A 19,258-nucleotide genomic window follows, 5' to 3' on the forward strand; every position below is an offset into this window, starting at 1 on the left:
CAAATTGGTCATCACTACACTGCAAAAACTGAAATCTAAGATGAAATATCTCAAATAAGGGTGATATTTGCTTATTTTCTGTCTGATAAGATCATTCTTCTCACTAAGCAGATTTTATGTTAGAGTCTTTTACTTGGTTTAAGGGTTTTGGTCCTAAATGATCTCAGTAAGATATTACAGCTTGTTGCTGAGATTTGATGACCTATATTGAGTAAAACATGCTTGAAACTAGCATATCAACTGTTGCAAAGCTGTGTCATCAACACTCACAAGTATAAAACTACTTTTTTAAAGTAATAATTTCTTATTTCAAGCATGAAATAAACAATTGTGTCTCATAATTAAAACAGATGACAGCCAAATTGACTTTACTGTTTTATTTTCAATGAAACAATAGAAAATACACACTCATATAGTAGTACAGTTGGCACAGTACAGTAAACGGACAGTTAATATTTAAACATTTGACATTTTAAACAATTTTGAACAGAAATAGTTCTTGCGCATTCAGATAAATTCCTCAAAATTACAATTAAAACATTTTTGGCCGGGGGCCGGGCTGTATATATGCGCACTAATTGACTGAAAGAGCACGCACTTGGCGCGATGATGTCATGTTATCAATGGAAAAATGCATTTTTAGACAATATGATTTGCCTGAGCGGCTAGTAGACCCTGAGAGTAACAAGCGGTTGCCTTGTTGGCGTTCCCTTAAGAACAATAAATTAGTTTTTAGTATAAGTTTGCTGGTTTCAAGAAATGTAATGCCGAGCGCATATCATTATGTCAAGATAATGGCACTAGCATTTACTTCATTTAAGAATATTTTTCAACATATTGAGCAAAGAGATCTCTTTTTTTTTTCTACCAAGAAAAGTGCACTTGTTATTAGTGTGTGAATTATATTTATATAGCGCTTTTCTCTAGGGCAGGGGTCGGCAACCTGCGGCTCCGGAGCCGCATGCGGCTCTTTGATCACTCTGATGCGGCTCCTTACTTGCTGAACCCCCCAATTTTCCCGTGAGACTTCCGGATTTCAGTGCCTCTCGCAGAAAACTCTCGGGAATAATATTCACCGATTTTCACCCTTACAGCTATATTAAGGGCGGGCCACGATGGTACAACATTTGGCGCCCTATACAATCTGTATTAACAGCGTGCCAGCCCAACACTTGTTATACAATATACATCTTCTGCTTGCAGACTTACGCGATAGCAAGGCATACTTGCTCAACAGCCACACAGGTTACACTGACGGTGACCATATAAAACAACTTTAACACTCTTACTAATAATGCGCCACACTTTGAACCAAAACCAAACAAGAATGACAAACACATTTTGGGAGAACATCTACTCTTCCGGGCTACATTATACACCCCTGCTACCACCAAACCCCGCCCCCACCCCAACCCTGCTCCCTCACACATCAACCCCCCCCCCCCTCTCTCTGGGTTTGGTAGCGGGAGTGTATAATGTATCCCGGAAGAGTTAGGGCTGCATGGGATTCTGGGTATTTGTCCTGTTGTGTTTATGTTGTGTTACGGTGCAGATGTTCTCCCGAAATGTGTTTGTCATTCTTGTTTGGTGTGGATTCACAGTGTGGCGCATTATTAGTAAGAGTGTTAAACTTTTTTTTATACTGCCACCGTCAGTGTAACCTGTGTGGTTGTTGACCAAGTATGCCTTGCTGTCAGCTACATTAGCAAGCAGAAGCCTCATACAACGTGTGGCTGATCAGGCACGCTGGTTGTGGTGGGTGCAAAATGCTGTACCATCACGGTACGCATGCACGCATGACGCTGACAAGCGCCATCCATTTAAAGCCGCGTGCCGCACCAGCTGTCAAATTCCATATAGAGGTGGGGGCAGCGTATCTGAGACCCCTGGTTTATACATAGCACAAAGCAAAGAAAAAACTTTGTATGCAATGTTAATTCATTAAAAATTTCAAAAAAAATTTGCGGCTCCCATTGTTCTCTATAATTTGTGAAACTGGTCAAAATGGCTCTTTGACTGGTAAAGGTTGCCGACCCCTGCTCTAGGGACTCAAAGCGCTTTTACAGTACATAGTGAAACCCAATATCTAAGTTACATTTAAACCAGCGTGGGTGGCACTGGGAGCAGGTGGGTAAAGTGTCTTGCCCAAGGACACAACGGCAGTGACTAGGATGGCGGAAGCGGGGATCGATCCCGGAACCCTCAAGTTACTGGCACGGCCACTCTACCAACCGAGCTATACCGCCCCTTTAGTCGGTGAGAATACACTTATTTTAAGGTATTTTTGGGTTAATTGAGGTTAGCAAATTTCACTTGTTTTGGAAAGTCTTGACAAGCCAAATTTTCTTGTTCTATTGGCAGATAATTTTGCTTAGTTTAAATAAAATACCCCTAATTTTTTTAATTTTTTTTATTGTTTTTGAACACTGACTTTTTGCAGTTTACACACAAAATACACTATTGTAAGAATGTATTAATAATTGTCTCAGAAATAATAAGTAATACTAAATGTGTTTTTTTACAACCGGACCAAACATCACATGATAAACAATTACATCTAGGTGCTGTGAATATAAGTTTGTATTTGGTACTTACGTATTTTTTAAAGACATTGAAAACGTCCTCTTTAACTACATTGTTTATATTTGTTTCCTTTCCTCAGAACGACCGTACTTCCGCGGACATTCCAATAGGGGCGTGGCTACTGACTCACTTCCCGTAAATGTCTTCAAGTCACGCGAGAACCATAACGACGAAGGCTTTGCTCTCACCGGGATGAAAACGAGGTAAAGAGCTCCAATATTTACTTACTAATATTAAAGTTTTCTCCACTTCAGTGTTTTAAACTTCCTATTCTTCCTAAACGAAGTCCTGTTCGTTTTCGGGCTCATTGTTAATTCCTGTACAAGAGTTCATTTGAGGACAATCCACTTTAAAGTGTTACATCGCGACGTGTAATTGATCGAATTACAATGTCACAAAGTACTGTAACATTGTAGAATAAAACGCTGGTTTTATTAGTCATCTACTGTGGCTGCCTTTGCTCACACCAACAACTAGAACTCAGAAAGGGAAATGACACAATCTTGTGCTGAGAACAAGATTTTGTGTTTGAACGCTAAATTCACTTCCACAGAAAATGTTGGAAGGTCTCTATTTTATTGTAATCTCCTTTCACAAAACTATAAATAGCCGTGGTCAACTAAAACTACAAACTCAAAGTTGTATTTGTGGTTATTTAATTAAATGAGACAACAAAACAGTCATTTATCATAAACAATATCCATGTCACACCTTTTATTTTTGTTTTACTTTTCAGGAGTTTAAGTGAATAACTAGTAGAGATGTCCGATAATGGCTTTTTTTGCCGATATTCCGATATTGTCCAACTCTTAATTACCGCTACCGATATACAGGTAAAAGCCAGTAAATTAGAATATTTTGAAAAACTTGATTTATTTCAGTAATTGCATTCAAAGGGTGTAACTTGTACATTATATTTATTCATTGCACACAGACTGATGCATTCAAATGTTTATTTCATTTAATTTTGATGATTTGAAGTGGCAACAAATGAAAATCCAAAATTCCGTGTGTCACAAAATTAGAATATTACTTAAGGCTAATACAAAAAAGGGATTTTTAGAAATGTTGGCCAACTGAAAAGTATGAAAATGAAAAATATGAGCATGTACAATACTCAATACTTGGTTGGAGCTCCTTTTGCCTCAATTACTGCGTTAATGCGGCGTGGCATGGAGTCGATGAGTTTCTGGCACTGCTCAGGTGTTATGAGAGCCCAGGTTGCTCTGATAGTGGCCTTCAACTCTTCTGCGTTTTTGGGTCTGGCATTCTGCATCTTCCTTTTCACAATACCCCACAGATTTTCTATGGGGCTAAGGTCAGGGGAGTTGGCGGGCCAATTTAGAACAGAAATACCATGGTCCGTAAACCAGGTACGGGTAGATTTTGCGCTGTGTGCAGGCGCCAAGTCCTGTTGGAACTTGAAATCTCCATCTCCATAGAGCAGGTCAGCAGCAGGAAGCATGAAGTGCTCTAAAACTTGCTGGTAGACGGCTGCGTTGACCCTGGATCTCAGGAAACAGAGTGGACCGACACCAGCAGATGACATGGCACCCCAAACCATCACCCAACCATGCAAATTTTGCATTTCCTTTGGAAATCGAGGTCCCAGAGTCTGGAGGAAGACAGGAGAGGCACAGGATCCACGTTGCCTGAAGTCTAGTGTAAAGTTTCCACCATCAGTGATGGTTTGGGGTGCCATGTCATCTGCTGGTGTCGGTCCACTCTGTTTCCTGAGATCCAGGGTCAACGCAGCCGTCTACCAGCAAGTTTTAGAGCACTTTATGCTTCCTGCTGCTGACCTGCTCTATGGAGATGGAGATTTCAAGTTCCAACAGGACTTGGCGCCTGCACACAGCGCAAAATCTACCCGTGCCTGGTTTACGGACCATGGTATTTCTGTTCTAAATTGGCCCGCCAACTCCCCTGACCTTAGCCCCATAGAAAATCTGTGGGGTATTGTGAAAAGGAAGATGCAGAATGCCAGACCCAAAAACGCAGAAGAGTTGAAGGCCACTATCAGAGCAACCTGGGCTCTCATAACACCTGAGCAGTGCCAGAAACTCATCGACTCCATGCCACGCCGCATTAACGCAGTAATTGAGGCAAAAGGAGCTCCAACCAAGTATTGAGTATTGTACATGCTCATATTTTTCATTTTCATACTTTTCAGTTGGCCAACATTTCTAAAAATACCTTTTTTGTATTAGCCTTAAGTAATATTCAAATTTTGTGACACACGGAATTTTGGATTTTCATTTGTTGCCACTTCAAATCATCAAAATTAAATGAAATAAACATTTGAATGCATCAGTCTGTGTGCAATGAATAAATATAATGTACAAGTTACACCTTTTGAATGCAATTACTGAAATAAATCAAGTTTTTCAAAATATTCTAATTTACTGGCTTTTACCTGTATACAGTCTTGGAATTAACACATTGTTATGCCTAATTTTGTTGTGATGCCCCGCTGGATGCATTAAACAATGTCACAAGGTTTTCCAAAATAAATCAACTCAAGTTATGGAGGAAAAAAATGCCAACATGGCACTGCCATATTTATTATTGAAGTCACAAAGTGCATTATTTTTCTTAACATGCCTCAAAACAGCAGCTTGGAATTTGGGACATGCTCTCCCTGAGAGAGCATGAGGAGGTTGAGGTGGTAGAGGGTAGCGGGGGTGTATATTGTAGCGTCCCGGAAGAGTTAGTGCTGCGAGGGGTTCTGGGTATTTGTTCTGTTGTGTTACGGTGCGGATGTTCTCCCGAAATGTGTTTTTGTCATTCTTGTTTGGTGTGGGTTCACAGTGTGGTGCATATTTGTAACAGTGTTAAAGTTGTTTATACGGCCACCCTCAGTGTGACCTGTATGGCTGTTGACCAAGTATGCGTTGCATTCACTTGTGTGTGTGAAAAGCCGTAGATATTATGTGACTTTAAGGTTTATTGCCGCTCTGTACTTCTCCCTACGTCCGTGTACACAGCGGCGTTTTAAAAAGTCATACATTTTACTTTTTGAAATCGATACCTGATAATTTCCGATATTACATTTTAAAGCATTTATCGGCCGATAATATCGGCAGTCCGATGTTATCGGACATCTCTAATAACTAGAAAAAGTAAGAATTAATCAGCGGTGTGCTGTCAGGGCCAGCAAGGCCTTCTCTGCTGGCCGAACATAACCAGAAATCATGATCATAATCAAAGATACAATTATTTTTTTAATGTACTTTCCCTAAATATCTAAAAGTATTCAAATGAATCCCGTATTCAGTGTTCCCCTCACCTCCCAGGGGGTGGTGATCAAGGGTGATGGGTCAAATGCAGAGAATAATTTTGCCACACCTAGTGTGTGTGTGACAATCATTAGTACTTTAACTTTAAGTTAATATCCTCTTCATGTCATATTATGCTCCTTCCAGTGCTGTTGTTTTTAGTTTTAGTTTGTTTACCATGAATTGATTAACGTGGACCCCGACTTAAACAAGTTGAAAAACTTATTCGGGTGTTCCCATTTAGTGGTCAATTGTACGGAATATGTACTGTACTGTGCAATGTACTAATAAAAGTCTCAATCAATCAATCAATCCAATCAGAAATCAGCTAGCTTATGTTGCCATGCTGTTCTAAATCTGCTCGAGGCCTTCACATACCTGCCAACTACTCCGGTTTTCCCGTAATTAGTACGGTTTTCATCAACCTATTCCGGGTTACGGTTGCAGTGATAAAAAATACGGTTTTTCATTCATTAAAAAAAAAATGTTTTTAAAAATGCGCGAGGCTATTTATAGCACCGCTGCCAAGCACGAGGCACCTGTTGCCATTGTTTCCAAACGAGCGAACGATCATGGAATCAGCCGGAGAAAAATCGCAAACGAGTCTTAAACCGAAAAGAAAACTGCAGTCATTCCGTGAAGAATATTCAAAAGCCTATCCGGGAATAATTATCCGTTCCAAAAAGGGTGAAAACTACGCGAATTGCACCTTGTGCAGACAAGATTTTTCGATCGGACACGGAGGAATTAGCGATGTAAAAGACCACGTTGGGACAAAAAAACACAAGTCTAATGCCGTTGCTAGCGATACAAGTGGAAAACTTTCAACGTTTTTCGGATTTTAGCCACAAAAAGGTAATGACACCAATGTTATCTATTGGAATTGTTTAGTACTGTTATACTGTTAAAAGTGTTTATACTATTTATGCTTTCAAGTCCAAGTTGAAGAAATCTTGTTAAATGTTGACAGCATAACTACCAAAATACAGAAGTATGTCCTTAATATTTTTGCAGTGCTATTTCTGTTGAAAAGTTAAAATGATTACATTAGAGATGTGATGTGCCACTTTTCAAGTGTCTGATGGCTTAAATTAATTGTCATTAATTTTTCATATTTTGAATTCTTTTGAAAGGCTTACAAAAAAACTACATTTGAATTGTAATTCCATGCTATTGACAGGACTATTAATTTTAATGAAGTTAGCTTACCATGTTTGCAGTATGATAATTGTGATAGAAATGTGAATTTTAGGCACAGAATATTTTATACAATTGAACAAGGCAGTAGATTATACAAGCTTGGACAGAAAGTTAATAATGACACCAATTTTTTTTTTTAATGGAATTGTTTAGTACTGTTTTACCATTTGTTTACTGTAAAAAGTGTTTATACTGTTTATACTTTCAATTAACAAATTGAAGTCTTGTGAAAGGTTGACAGGATAACTGGCATTAACTGTCAAAATAATTTCAAACTATTGAAGTTAGCTTACAGAATAAACATGTCAATCAACCCATATGATTTTTGCTGTAATATTTTTGTTTTGAAAAGTCACTGTGACTGATAGAAAAGTGATGGTTTTAGCAACATTTTAACCTGTCTGAATGCTAATAATCATTTTGCGTCGGGGGGCGAAGCCTGAACCCCCCACCAGGACTTTGTCCTGGACGTACCGGGGCCTGCAACCCCTGGACCCTGGCTACTAGGTTTTTCTGATTTCAAAAGTTGGCAGGTATGCCTTCAGAATCAACAATGCGGGCGTCCGTGCACTGTAAGTGAACGGGCACATACAGTTGATAGACAAATGCGGTAGCCAATCAGATCACGAGTTGTTGTCAGTAAGGCCTTCTAGCTGGCGTCACGTTGAACGTGACATTTACGCGTCATGTGATTGGATACTCATCGAGACCGTTAGCGGATGAATTTGAGAACACATACAGTTGATAGACAGTTGCGATAGCCAATCAGATCACAAGTTGTTGACAGTAACCTATCTAAGTAGCCTGATGTTAACGAGACTGTGATAGGATACTCACTTGTAACTTCAAAGTGAGTATCCAATCACAAGTTTCAATTTAGCAGGAAGTGTTGCGCCGTAGCCAGAGAAGGAGAACAAAACGTTGATTATGTGGCAGATATATATTTGCGAGGTCATTTTCAAGAAGGATATTTAAAAGAGAAACTACATCTTGTGAGACGATGTCGGCCAACCCCGGAAGCTAGCTCAGCTGTTCTGGCGATGAAATGCTCGCCATTTCCACTCGAATAAGCGGACGACGAGGGGTACCACTGGCTTATAAATGGTGTTATAAATTCAAATATTTTTTTTTTCGCTTTTAATATGTTTTTTGCAATTTTTATTTTGACAGTACTATAGGACTGGGCGATATGGCCTTTTATTAATATCTCAATATTTTTAGGCCATGTCACGATACACGATATATATCTCCATATTTTGCCTTAGCCTTGAATGAACACTTGATGCATATAATCACAGCAGTATGATGATTCTATGTGTCTACATTAAAACATTCTTCTTCATACTGCATTAATATATGCTCATTTTAAACTTTCATGCAGAGAGGGAAATCCCAACTAAGTCAATTGACCAAAAGTGTATTTATTAAACAGTTATTAAGCAGTGGCACAAACATTCATGTCATTTCAAAACAGAAAGTGCAAGATTGTCAGAGACATTTCAAAACAAGCTATGAGTGCACTTTTGTGCATGATGTCACTAAGATGACATATCAAAACAACACTAAATGAAAGTGCACTTTTTGTACAGAACGCCACTACAATAGTTAAAAACAAATAAAGTGCACTTTTGTGCATGATGTCACACAAGATATTTCACTAAGTGTCAAATAAAAATGAGCTGCATAATAGGAAATCAAATAGTGTATGTCCTTCGCTATGTGGTAGGTTCCTGCGGACGTGATCTCTGTGATATCTGTTTTTGACTTCTTTTTTTCATACGGTGTTGATGTGGAAATGGTTGCTTGGGCATTTTGTTGGTGTGGCACCGAACGGAGATGTTGACATGCGGAGTTTCAAGCACTCTTCATTCTCTAGCAGGTGACTTTTCAAATGATGCTACAAATTAGCAGTAATGCTACTTTTTGTAGCAATGCGTTAGCCTCATACTTGACATATTACGGTTGTCTGTTCAACATCTTCCCGCTTGAAGCCAAACCACCGCCAGACGATGGACCCTGTGCTGTTTTTTTTGGAAATTAATTCTTCTTCCTTCATTTGTTACCAGGTTGGCACCTTTTTTCTCTCGTATTACCACTCGCACCGCACCGCTAGCATCACAGCTAACGTTAGCCATTCAATGACCAGTAGGGCTTAAATGTGTTCCTGTATCGTATTTTTCCAGCAATGGTCATGTGGTGACATAAATTATGGTATTTTGATAGGTAATTAATGAAGTCGGACATCACTGAAGGCCTGGGTGGGAAACGCACGGCCCGCCACTGGAAATAATATTTACATTTTCAATAAAAAACTACTTTTAAAAATTTGTGGCCATGCTAGATGTGTTTCCACTGTCATATGGCTTTCTTGTGCCACAGTGCCTACACACAGTCACGGTTTTATCCACTAACCTCTTTCCTTCATCATTCTACAAACCCTGTTTCCATATGAGTTGGGAAATTGTGTTAGGTGTAAATATAAACGGAATACAATATTTGCAAATCATTTTCAACCCATATTTAGTTGAATATGCTACAAAGACAACATATTTGATGTTCAAACTGATAAACATTTTTCATTAACTTTAGAATTTGATGCCAGCAACACGTGACAAAGAAGTTGGGAAAGGTGGTAATAAATACTGATAAAGTTGAGGAATGCTCATCAAACACTTATTTGGAACATCCCACAGGTGCGCAGGCTAATTGGGAACAGGTGGGTGCCATGATTGGGTATAAAAACAGCTTCCCAAAAAATGCTCAGTCTTTCACAAGAAAGGATGGGGCGAGGTACACCCCTTTGTCCACAACTGCGTGAGCAAATAGTCAAACAGTTTAAGAACAACATTTCTCAAAGTGCAATTGCAAGAAATTTAGGGATTTCAACATCTACGGTCCATAATATCATCAAAAGGTTCAGAGAATCTGGAAAAATCACTCCACGTAAGCGGCATGGCCGGAAACTAACATTGAATGACCGTGACCTTCGATCCCTCAGACTGCACTGTATCAAAAACCGACATCAATCTCTAAAGGATATCACCACATGGGCTCAGGAACACTTCAGAAAACCACCGTCACTAAATACAGTTGGTCGCTACATCTGTAAGTGCAAGTTAAAGCTCTACTATGCAAAGCAAAAGCCATTTATCAACAACACCCAGAAACGCCGCCGGCTTCTCTGGGCCCGAGATCATCTAAGATGGACTCATGCAAAGTGGAAAAGTGTTCTGTGGTCTGACGAGTCCACATTTCAAATTGTTTTTGGAAATTTTCGACATCGTGTCATCCGGACCAAAGGGGAAGCGAACCAGCCAGACTGTTATCGACGCAAAGTTGAAAAGCCAGCATCTGTGATGGTATGGGGGTGCATTAGTGCCCAAGGCATGGGTAACTTACACATCTGTGAAGGCACCATTAATGCTGAAAGGTACATACAGGTTTTGGAACAACATATGCTGCCATCTATGTGCCGTCTTTTTCATGGACGCTCCTGCTTATTTCAACAAGACAATGCCAAGCCACATTCAGCACGTGTTGCAACAGCGTGGCTTTGTAAAAAAAAGAGTGCGGGTACTTTCCTGTGCCGCATGCAGTCTAGACCTGTCTCCCATCGAAAATGTGTGGCGCATTATGAAGCGTAAAATACGACAGCAGAGACCCCGGACTGTTGAACGACTGAAGCTCTTCATAAAACAAGAATGGGAAAGAATTCCACCTGAGAAGCTTAAAAAATGTGTCTCCTCAGTTCCCAATCGTTTATTGTGTGTTGTTAAAAGAAAAGGTGATGTAACACAGTGGTGAACATGCCCTTTCCCAACTACTTTGGCACGTGTTGCAGCCATGAAATTCTAAGTTAATTATTATTTGCAAAAAAAAATAAAGTTTATGAGTTTGAACATCAAATATGTTGTCTTTGTAGCATATTCAATTGAATATGGGTTGAAAAGGATTTGCAAATCATTGTATTCCGTTTATATTTACATCCAACACAATTTCCCAACTCATATGGAAACAGGGTTTATATTTGACAGGGAATCCAAAATGCTCCCATGCAGGGGATTTAAATGGCACGGGGCGTTCGAGCTCCTCCGTTACTCCGCTTACCACAACTTTTTAATTTTTTTTTTCATAAATCAAACCGCGGATCACGTGTGTGCCGAACCGAAGATATTGATCCGAACGGATCACAGATCAATGTTGGTCCGTTGCACCACTAGTAGGCATGGTGTTCCTGGGATTAAAGGCCTCACCTTTTCTCCTTCAAACATATTGCTGGGTATTGTGGCCAAACAGCTGAATTTTTGTTTCATCTGACATCACATGGACAAAGATAAGACCTTCTGGAGGAAAGTTCTGTGGAAACTCAAGACAGCCATGACATTATGTCCTTCACAAGTGTATGTCAACGTTTGACCACGACTGTATACTGTATATATAATTTTTTTGGTTCTTTTACAGAAATATGTAAAATTATCAAAGTCTCCAACCCCTTACCCCCAGTATCCTTCAACTTTTCAGTCGTCAGCCCCCGTTCTGACACCCTTGGTTTAAAGCAGGGGTGTCAAACGTACAACCCGAGGGCCGGATCAGGCCCGCGAACAGGTTTTTTCCGGCCCGCGGGATGAGTTTGCTAAGTATAAAAATTAGCCTGAAATTTTTGAATGAAAGAAACAGCTGTTCTCAATGTGTCCACTGGATGTCGCAATAGCAATTCTTTGTATCTTTGTAAATGATGCTACATATGCACAAAATAAACCACATGATGTTAGTACATCAGTCGAGGAAAATGATCAAACTACATAAATAACATACTGTAATTTGATTTTGATATTATTTTTTTTATCTGGATAGATTGAAAATTAAAAACCAATGGGTTGATTGATGAACATTATCACATCATTTATTCAGAAAATATAAATAACGACAAATAAAGATAAAATACTAGGGCTGCGAATCTTTGTGTGTCTCACGATTCGATTCAATATCGATTTTTTTTCGACTCAACGCGATTCTCGATTCAAAAACAATATTTTCCCGATTCAAAAGGATTCTCTTATTCATTCAATACACAGGATTTCAGCAGGATCTACCCCAGTCTGCTGACATGCAAGCAGAGTAGTAGATTTTTGTAAAAAGCTTTTATAATTGTAAAGGACAATGTTTTATCAACTGATTGCAATAATGTCAATTTGTTTTAACTATTAAATGAACCAAAAATATGACTTATTTTATCTCAATCAATGTTTATTTATATAGCCCTAAATCACAAGTGTCTCAAAGGGCTGCACAAGCCACAACGACATCCTCGGTACAAAGCCCACATAAGGGCAAGGAAAAACTCACCCCAGTGGGACGTCGATATGAATGACTATGAGAAACCTTGGAGAGGACCGCATATGTGGGTAACCCCCCCCCCCCCCCCCCCCCCCCCCCCCTCTAGGGGAGACCGAATGCAATGGATGTCGAGTGGGTCTGACATAATATTGTGAGAGTGCAGTCTATAGTGGATCCAACATAATAGTGAGAGTGCAGTCCATAGTGGATCCAACATAATAGTAAGAGTCCAGTCCATAGTGGGGCCAGCAGGACACCATCCCGAGCGGAGACGAGTCAGCAGCGCAGAGATGTTCCCAGCCGATGCACAGGCGAGCGGTCCACCCCGGGTCCCGACTCTGGACAGCCAGCACTTCATCCATGGCCACCGGACCTGTGCCCCCCCCCCCTCCACAAGGAAGAGGAGAGCAGAGGAGAAAAGAAAAGAAACGGCAGATCAACTGGTGTAAAAAAGGGGGCTATTTAAAGGCTAGAGTATACAAATGAGTTTTAAGATGGGACTTAAATGCTTCTACTGAGGTAGCATCTCTAACTGTTACCGGGAGGCATTCCATAGTACTGGAGCCCCAATAGAAAACGCTCTATAGCCCGCAGACTTTTTTTGGGCTCTGGGAATCACTAATAAGCCGGAGTTCTTTGAACGCAGATTTCTTGCCGGGACATATGGTACAATACAATCGGCAAGATAAGCTGGAGCTAGACCGTGTAGTATTTTATACGTAAGTAGTAAAACCTTAAAGTCACATCTTAAGTGCACAGGAAGCCAGTGCAGGTGAGCCAGTATAGGTATATATATAGGTATAAATGTATGTATATATACAGTACAGGCGTAATATGATCAAACTTTCTTGTTCTTGGCAAAAGTCTAGCAGCCGCATTTTGTACCAATTGTAATCTTTTAATGCTAGACATAGGGAGACCCGGAAATAATACGTTACAGTAGTCGAGACGAGACGTAATGAACGCATGAATAATGATCTCAGCGTCGCTAGTGGATAAAATAGAACGAATTTTAGCTATATTACGGAGATGAAAGAAGGCCGTTTTAGTAACACTCTCAATGTGTGATTCAAAGGAGAGAGTTGGGTGGAAGATAATACCCAGATTCTTTACTGAGTCGCCTTGTGTAATTGTTTGGTTGTCAAATGTTAAGGTGGTATTATTAAATAAATGTCGGTGTTTAGCAGGACCGATAATCAGCATTTCCGTTTTCTTGGCGTTGAGGTGCAAGAAGTTAGCGGACATCCATTGTTTAATTTCATTAAGACACGCCTCCAGCTGACTACAATCCGGCGTGTTGGTCAGCTTTAGGGGCATGTAGAGTTGGGTGTCATCAGCATAACAATGAAAGCTAACACCGTATTTGCGTATGATGTCGCCTAGCGGCAGCATGTAAATACTAAAGAGTGCAGGGCCAAGAACCGAACCCTGAGGAACTCCGCACGTTACCTTAACATAGTCCAAGGTCACATTATTATGGGAGACGCACTGCATCCTGTCAGTAAGATAAGAGTTAAACCACGACAAAGATAAGTCTGACATACCAATACGTGTTTTGATACGCTCTAATAAAATTTTATGATCGACGGTATCGAAAGCAGCGCTAAGATCAAGAAGCAGCAACATAGATGACGCATCAGAATCCATCGTTAGCAGTAGATCATTAGTCATTTTTGCGAGGGCTGCCTCCGTAGAGTGATTTGCCCTGAAACCGGATTGAAAAGGTTCACAGAGATTGTTAGACACTAAGTGTTCATTCATCTTTGTGATAATATTGGACACAGTGTGTTGTCAAGCTTATGAGATGCGATGCAAGTGTAAGCCACTGTGACACTATTGTTCTTGTTTTTTTATTATTATAAATGTCTAATGATAATGTCAATGAGGGATTTTTAATCACTGCTATGTTGAAATTGTAACTAATATTGATACTGTTGTTGATAATATTCATTTTTGTTTCACTACTTTTGGTTTGTTCTGTCGTGTTTGTGTCTCCTCTCAAGTGCTCTGTTTATTGCTGTTCTGAGTGTTCCTGGGTCGGGTTTGGTTTTGGAATTGGATTGCATTGGTATGGTATTGCTGTGTATTGTTTTGTTGGATTGATTACTAAAAATATTTTTTTTTTTTAAATGATGAAAAATAAAAATAAATAAAAAATAGAATAAAATAAAAACAATTATAATAAAAAAAGAAAATAATTTTTTTTTTTTTTAAATCGATTTTAAAAAAATGAGAATCTATTCTGAATTGCACAACGTGAGAATCGTGATTCGAATTCGAGTCAATTTTTTCCCCACACCCCTATAAAATACTATTAACCGCAACATGTGTCATGGTCCAAGTTTAATGCCCCCACTCGACATCTGTTCCATAATTATCATCTCTTAAGACTGACAGAGTTCAATATTTATCAAAATGCTTGTTTAACCTATCAAGTCATTTACAGGCTGAATCTTAGGCTCTGTAGCTTGGTTCCTATCTACCATCCCCAGCATGCCCACACTCGTAACTTAGATCTGATATCAGGTAAACATCGTTTACTGGCTTGTACCGCTCGAAGTGTTGTATGCAGGGGACCAAAGATTTGGAACCGGCTTAAAAAGAGCCTCAAGATGCTGTATCCATTATCCAACTTCAAAAAGAAACTGAAAACTTACCTATTAACCACCTATCTTTAATGCCTCATGTGGGGTAGACTACTGTTGGGTTTTGCATTGTTGAATGAATGTATGTTTGTATGTGTATGCTTGCTTTAGTACTATTATCTTGTGTTAATCATATAGCGTTGTTGTTTTTTTGTTTTTTTTGTTGTTGAGCTTGCTACCATGTTTCATCATTCCATGTATATACTGTTCTCTGGACCCCCTGTCAAAAGCTTCTTCTAGCTTATTTGGGGGACCCTTTCACGTACCAATATCTTTAAATGATGATATTCACTACTGTTGTAATTGTTATTACGGATGTCCCGATCCAGGTTTTTGCACTTCCGATCCGATACCGATATTGTTTTTGCACTTCCGATCCGATACCGATACTGACCGATACTGGCCTATCCGAGCATGTATTAAAGTTATTTAGCCTACTTAGTTGTCAGAATCATGTTGAAAAGGGTTTTAGTACTCTTGATAACAACTAGCCAGCTGAATTAGGGGAGTTTGAATAATACACAATGGTTGGTAACAAGAAACTGACCTGTTTATTCAAGGATAAACACAAACTAGACCAAATTATACATGACAAACAGAAATGGCATCATTGAACTAGGGCTGGGCGATATGGCCTTTTTTTAATATTACGATATTTTAAGGCCATATCGCGATACACGATATATATCTCGATATTTTGCCTTAGCCTTGAATGAACACTTGATGCATATAATCACAGCAGTATGATGATTCTATGTGTCTACATTAAAACATTCTTCTTCATACTGCATTAATATATGCTACTTTTAAACTTTCATGCAGAGAAGGAAATCACAACTAAAAAAAAATCACTATTTTTTTCATACGGTGTTGATCTGGAAATGTTTGCCTCGGCATTTTTGATGGTGTGGACGTGTGGCACCGAATGGAGATAAGCGTCTCGACAAACGTTACAATATTTGAACAATGATGACGAAAACTGTTTTCTCTGTCGTGTCCGTGTGTCGAAAATTGTTATGCGCTTATTTTTTTATTTGATTTTGTGCGTGGCATAGATTTGCCGTGCGCAGAGGACGCTTGAGCAGGCGCACACCTTAGCGGCTGCGCTAGCATCACAGCTAATGTTAGCCATGCTGCTACCTCTCTGCTCGGGGAGGACGTATACGTATATGACGTATGTCGTGACAGTATGTGACGTATGACGTGACAGTATGTGACGTATGACGTGACAGTATGTGACGTGTGTAAGAAGGTGTGCTCGCTGTCTGTGAGAGGGAGACACAGGAAAGAGTGAGAAGAGCCTGTCGTGTAATGTCAGCAGCTAAAAGCAACTGCGTGAGAATCCACAGACCTGTGGATGTGTTGAAGGTGTGCTGGAAAATGCGGAACGGAAATCAGGGAGCAGCAGAAAAGTGGAATGTATTATTTAAATCGGTGCGTTGGAAAACACGGAGCGGAGTTTTTTTTTAACTGGATCTGGATCGGCATTTTCTTATGCCTTGCCGATACGCATTTTTTTTGCAAATATCGGCGATCCGATCCAAATATCGGATCGGGACATCCCTAATACCAACATCTTTAAATGATGATATTCACTACTATTGTAATTGTTATATGGTATTGTGAATAAACTTGAACTTGAACTTGAACATGTAAGTGTAAAAAAAACAACAACACTATGATTTGTACAATTTCAGGATGTGCTTGTTCTATTTTTAAACAAAGAAAACAATCTGAAGTTGTCTTTATTTTTAAGTTATCGTGCCATGATTTTAGCAGTCCGGCCCACTCGGGAGTAGATTTTTCTCCATGTGGCCCCTGATCTAAAATGAGTTTGACACCCCTGGTTTAAAGTCTTTAATTGATTTTTTTAATTATCAATGACAAGAGAATCACTGATGAAAATCTTTGGTCCCCTGCATACAACACTTCGAGCGGTACAAGCCAGAGAGAAATGTAATTTAAAACATTTGTATGCACGTACAACACTTAAGACCTTCAGTATATCAGTATGTGGAATTAAATTATGGAATGGATTAAGCAAAGCAATCAAACAATGTACTAATATGATCCACTTCAAGAAACTCTTCAAACTTAGAGTGTTTACAAAGTACAAAGAAGAAGAACCATGATAAACATTCTGAATTTATTTAACTCATCCATTCTTTCATTCTTTCACTCACAAAATAATCTTACTTATCTCAACATATGAAATGTAACTTACTTCACCAATTATTATTTATTTACTTATTTTTATTGTGATTACTTATGGAGTATATTGTGAATAAATTGAGAACAGGAAGTGAACAAAAGTTTTAGCAACTGTTATGTAAAAGAAATGGGGTAGGATTAAATAAGCTCTGCTTCTTCCTACTCCTTTTCGAACATGTTGAAAAGAGAAACTGGAGATTTTGATGTATCATGTTGTATGCTTGCATGTTCGAAATAAACTCAAACTCAAGTGGTCACCCAAATTGGTCATCACCACACACAAAATACACTATTGCAAGAATGTATTGATAATGGTGTCCGAAATATACTAAAAGGCAACTAATACTAAATTTGTTTTTTCACAACAGGATCAGATCTTCTTTTGCCTTTGCAAAAGAGACGAACTTCTAATTCTACCACAATGCACATTCTAAGTGCATCAGTGGCACGTCTGGACCTCAGGTGGACATAAGACTTACTTTTGGCATAGATAACAGTTTAGGAGCACGATCAAAGTCACGGTAAGTGTGCATAATTGCTCCCTTTCCAAGAATTTCTGATGTTATCTACATAATGTGTGTTTCTATGTACACTACAGACACAAGAGAGCTGGGTTCAAATGCCATGGCCCTTCTTACAGCAGGATGGCTTCTATTGGCATTACTAGTCAACACGCCAAAGGATTTCGCTGCTGCAGGTTAGATACAGTAATACCGACTTTTTTTATGTCATTGCAATGAGTTGTACATGTCCTGGGTGTTTTTTTAAGACGCTTTTGTTGTACAAAGTTTGTGGTTTGCAGACGCATCTGTGTTGGTTGTACTAAGCAGAAGTGACATGAAGAATGTGCACAGTCTTCTGATTTCCTGTTTACGTACAGTTGATTGTCAATCATTGTACCACACAGGAAACGACTGCTTAACATTACTGTACTGTATTTGATCCTTGAGCACTACATTTCATTTAAAAATACCATTATCAGTAGTAATTACAGTGTATCCGGAAAGTATTCACAGGGGTTCATTTTTTTCCACATTTGTTATGTTACAGCCTTATTCCAAAATGGAATAAATTAATTTTTGCCCTTAAAAGTATTCTCAGTAAAATTAAAATAATGCTGTTTGGTAACAGTAGAAGGGAAGGTCAAACACAATTACAAATAGACGGAGTAGATATTGAAAGGGTAAAAGGAAACACATTTTTGGGTGTAATAATAGATCAGGGGCTCTAGAGCCGCATGCGGCTCTTTAGCGCCGCCCTAGTGGCTCTCTGGAGCTTTTTAAAAAATGTATGAAAAATGGAAAAAAATAAGGGGAAAAAAATAAATTTTTTGCTTTAATATGGTTTCTGTAGGAGGACAAACATGACACAAACCTCCCTAATTGTTATAAAGCACACTGTTTATATTAAACATGCTTCACTGATTGGACTATTTGGCGAGCGCCGTTTTGTCCTACTAATTTTGGCGGTCCTTGAACTCACCGCAGTTTGTTTACATGTATAACTTTCTCCGACTTTCTAGGACGTGTTTTATGCCACTTATTTTGTCCACCAAATTTTTAATGTTGTGCGTGAATGCACAAAGGTGAGTTTTGTTGATGTTATTGACTTGTGTGGAGTGCTAATCAGACATATTTGGTCACTGCATGACTGCAAGCTAATCGATGCTAACATGCTATTTAGGCTAGCTATATGTACATATTGCATCATTATGCCTCATTTGTAGGTATATTTGAGGTCATTTAGTTTCCTTTAAGTCCTCTTAATTCAATGTATATCTCATGACACACTATCTGTGTGTAATATGGCTTTTAATTTTTTGCGGCTCCAGACAGATTTGTTTTTGTATTTTTGGTCCAATATGGCTCTTTCAACATTTTGGGTTGCCGACCCCTGTAATAGATGATAAAATGAATTGGAAATCTCATGTAAAAAAATATACAACATAAAGTAGTAAGAAACGCGGCAATAATGAATAAAGCAAAATATGCTCTGGACCAAAAA

The 19,258-nt window shown here is 39.0% G+C and overlaps 1 protein-coding gene across 2 annotated transcripts in view; it reads left to right on the forward strand.

Annotated features, from left to right (window-relative positions):
* Positions 1-19,258, forward strand: part of il12rb2l (interleukin 12 receptor, beta 2a, like) — a 64,753-nt gene that overhangs the window by 2,915 nt on the left and 42,580 nt on the right. For both annotated transcript variants that reach the window (XM_061974287.2, XM_061974286.2), the window contains exons 2-4: positions 2,663-2,786; positions 17,623-17,775; positions 17,853-17,951. In XM_061974287.2, the coding sequence (XP_061830271.1) occupies positions 17,879-17,951 (73 nt within the window). In that variant the 5' untranslated portion in view covers positions 2,663-2,786; positions 17,623-17,775; positions 17,853-17,878. The remainder of the gene's footprint in view (positions 1-2,662; positions 2,787-17,622; positions 17,776-17,852; positions 17,952-19,258) is intronic.

The sequence above is a fragment of the Nerophis lumbriciformis genome, linkage group LG22 (assembly GCF_033978685.3).
Source record: "Nerophis lumbriciformis linkage group LG22, RoL_Nlum_v2.1, whole genome shotgun sequence".
Lineage (NCBI taxonomy): Eukaryota > Metazoa > Chordata > Actinopteri > Syngnathiformes > Syngnathidae > Nerophis > Nerophis lumbriciformis.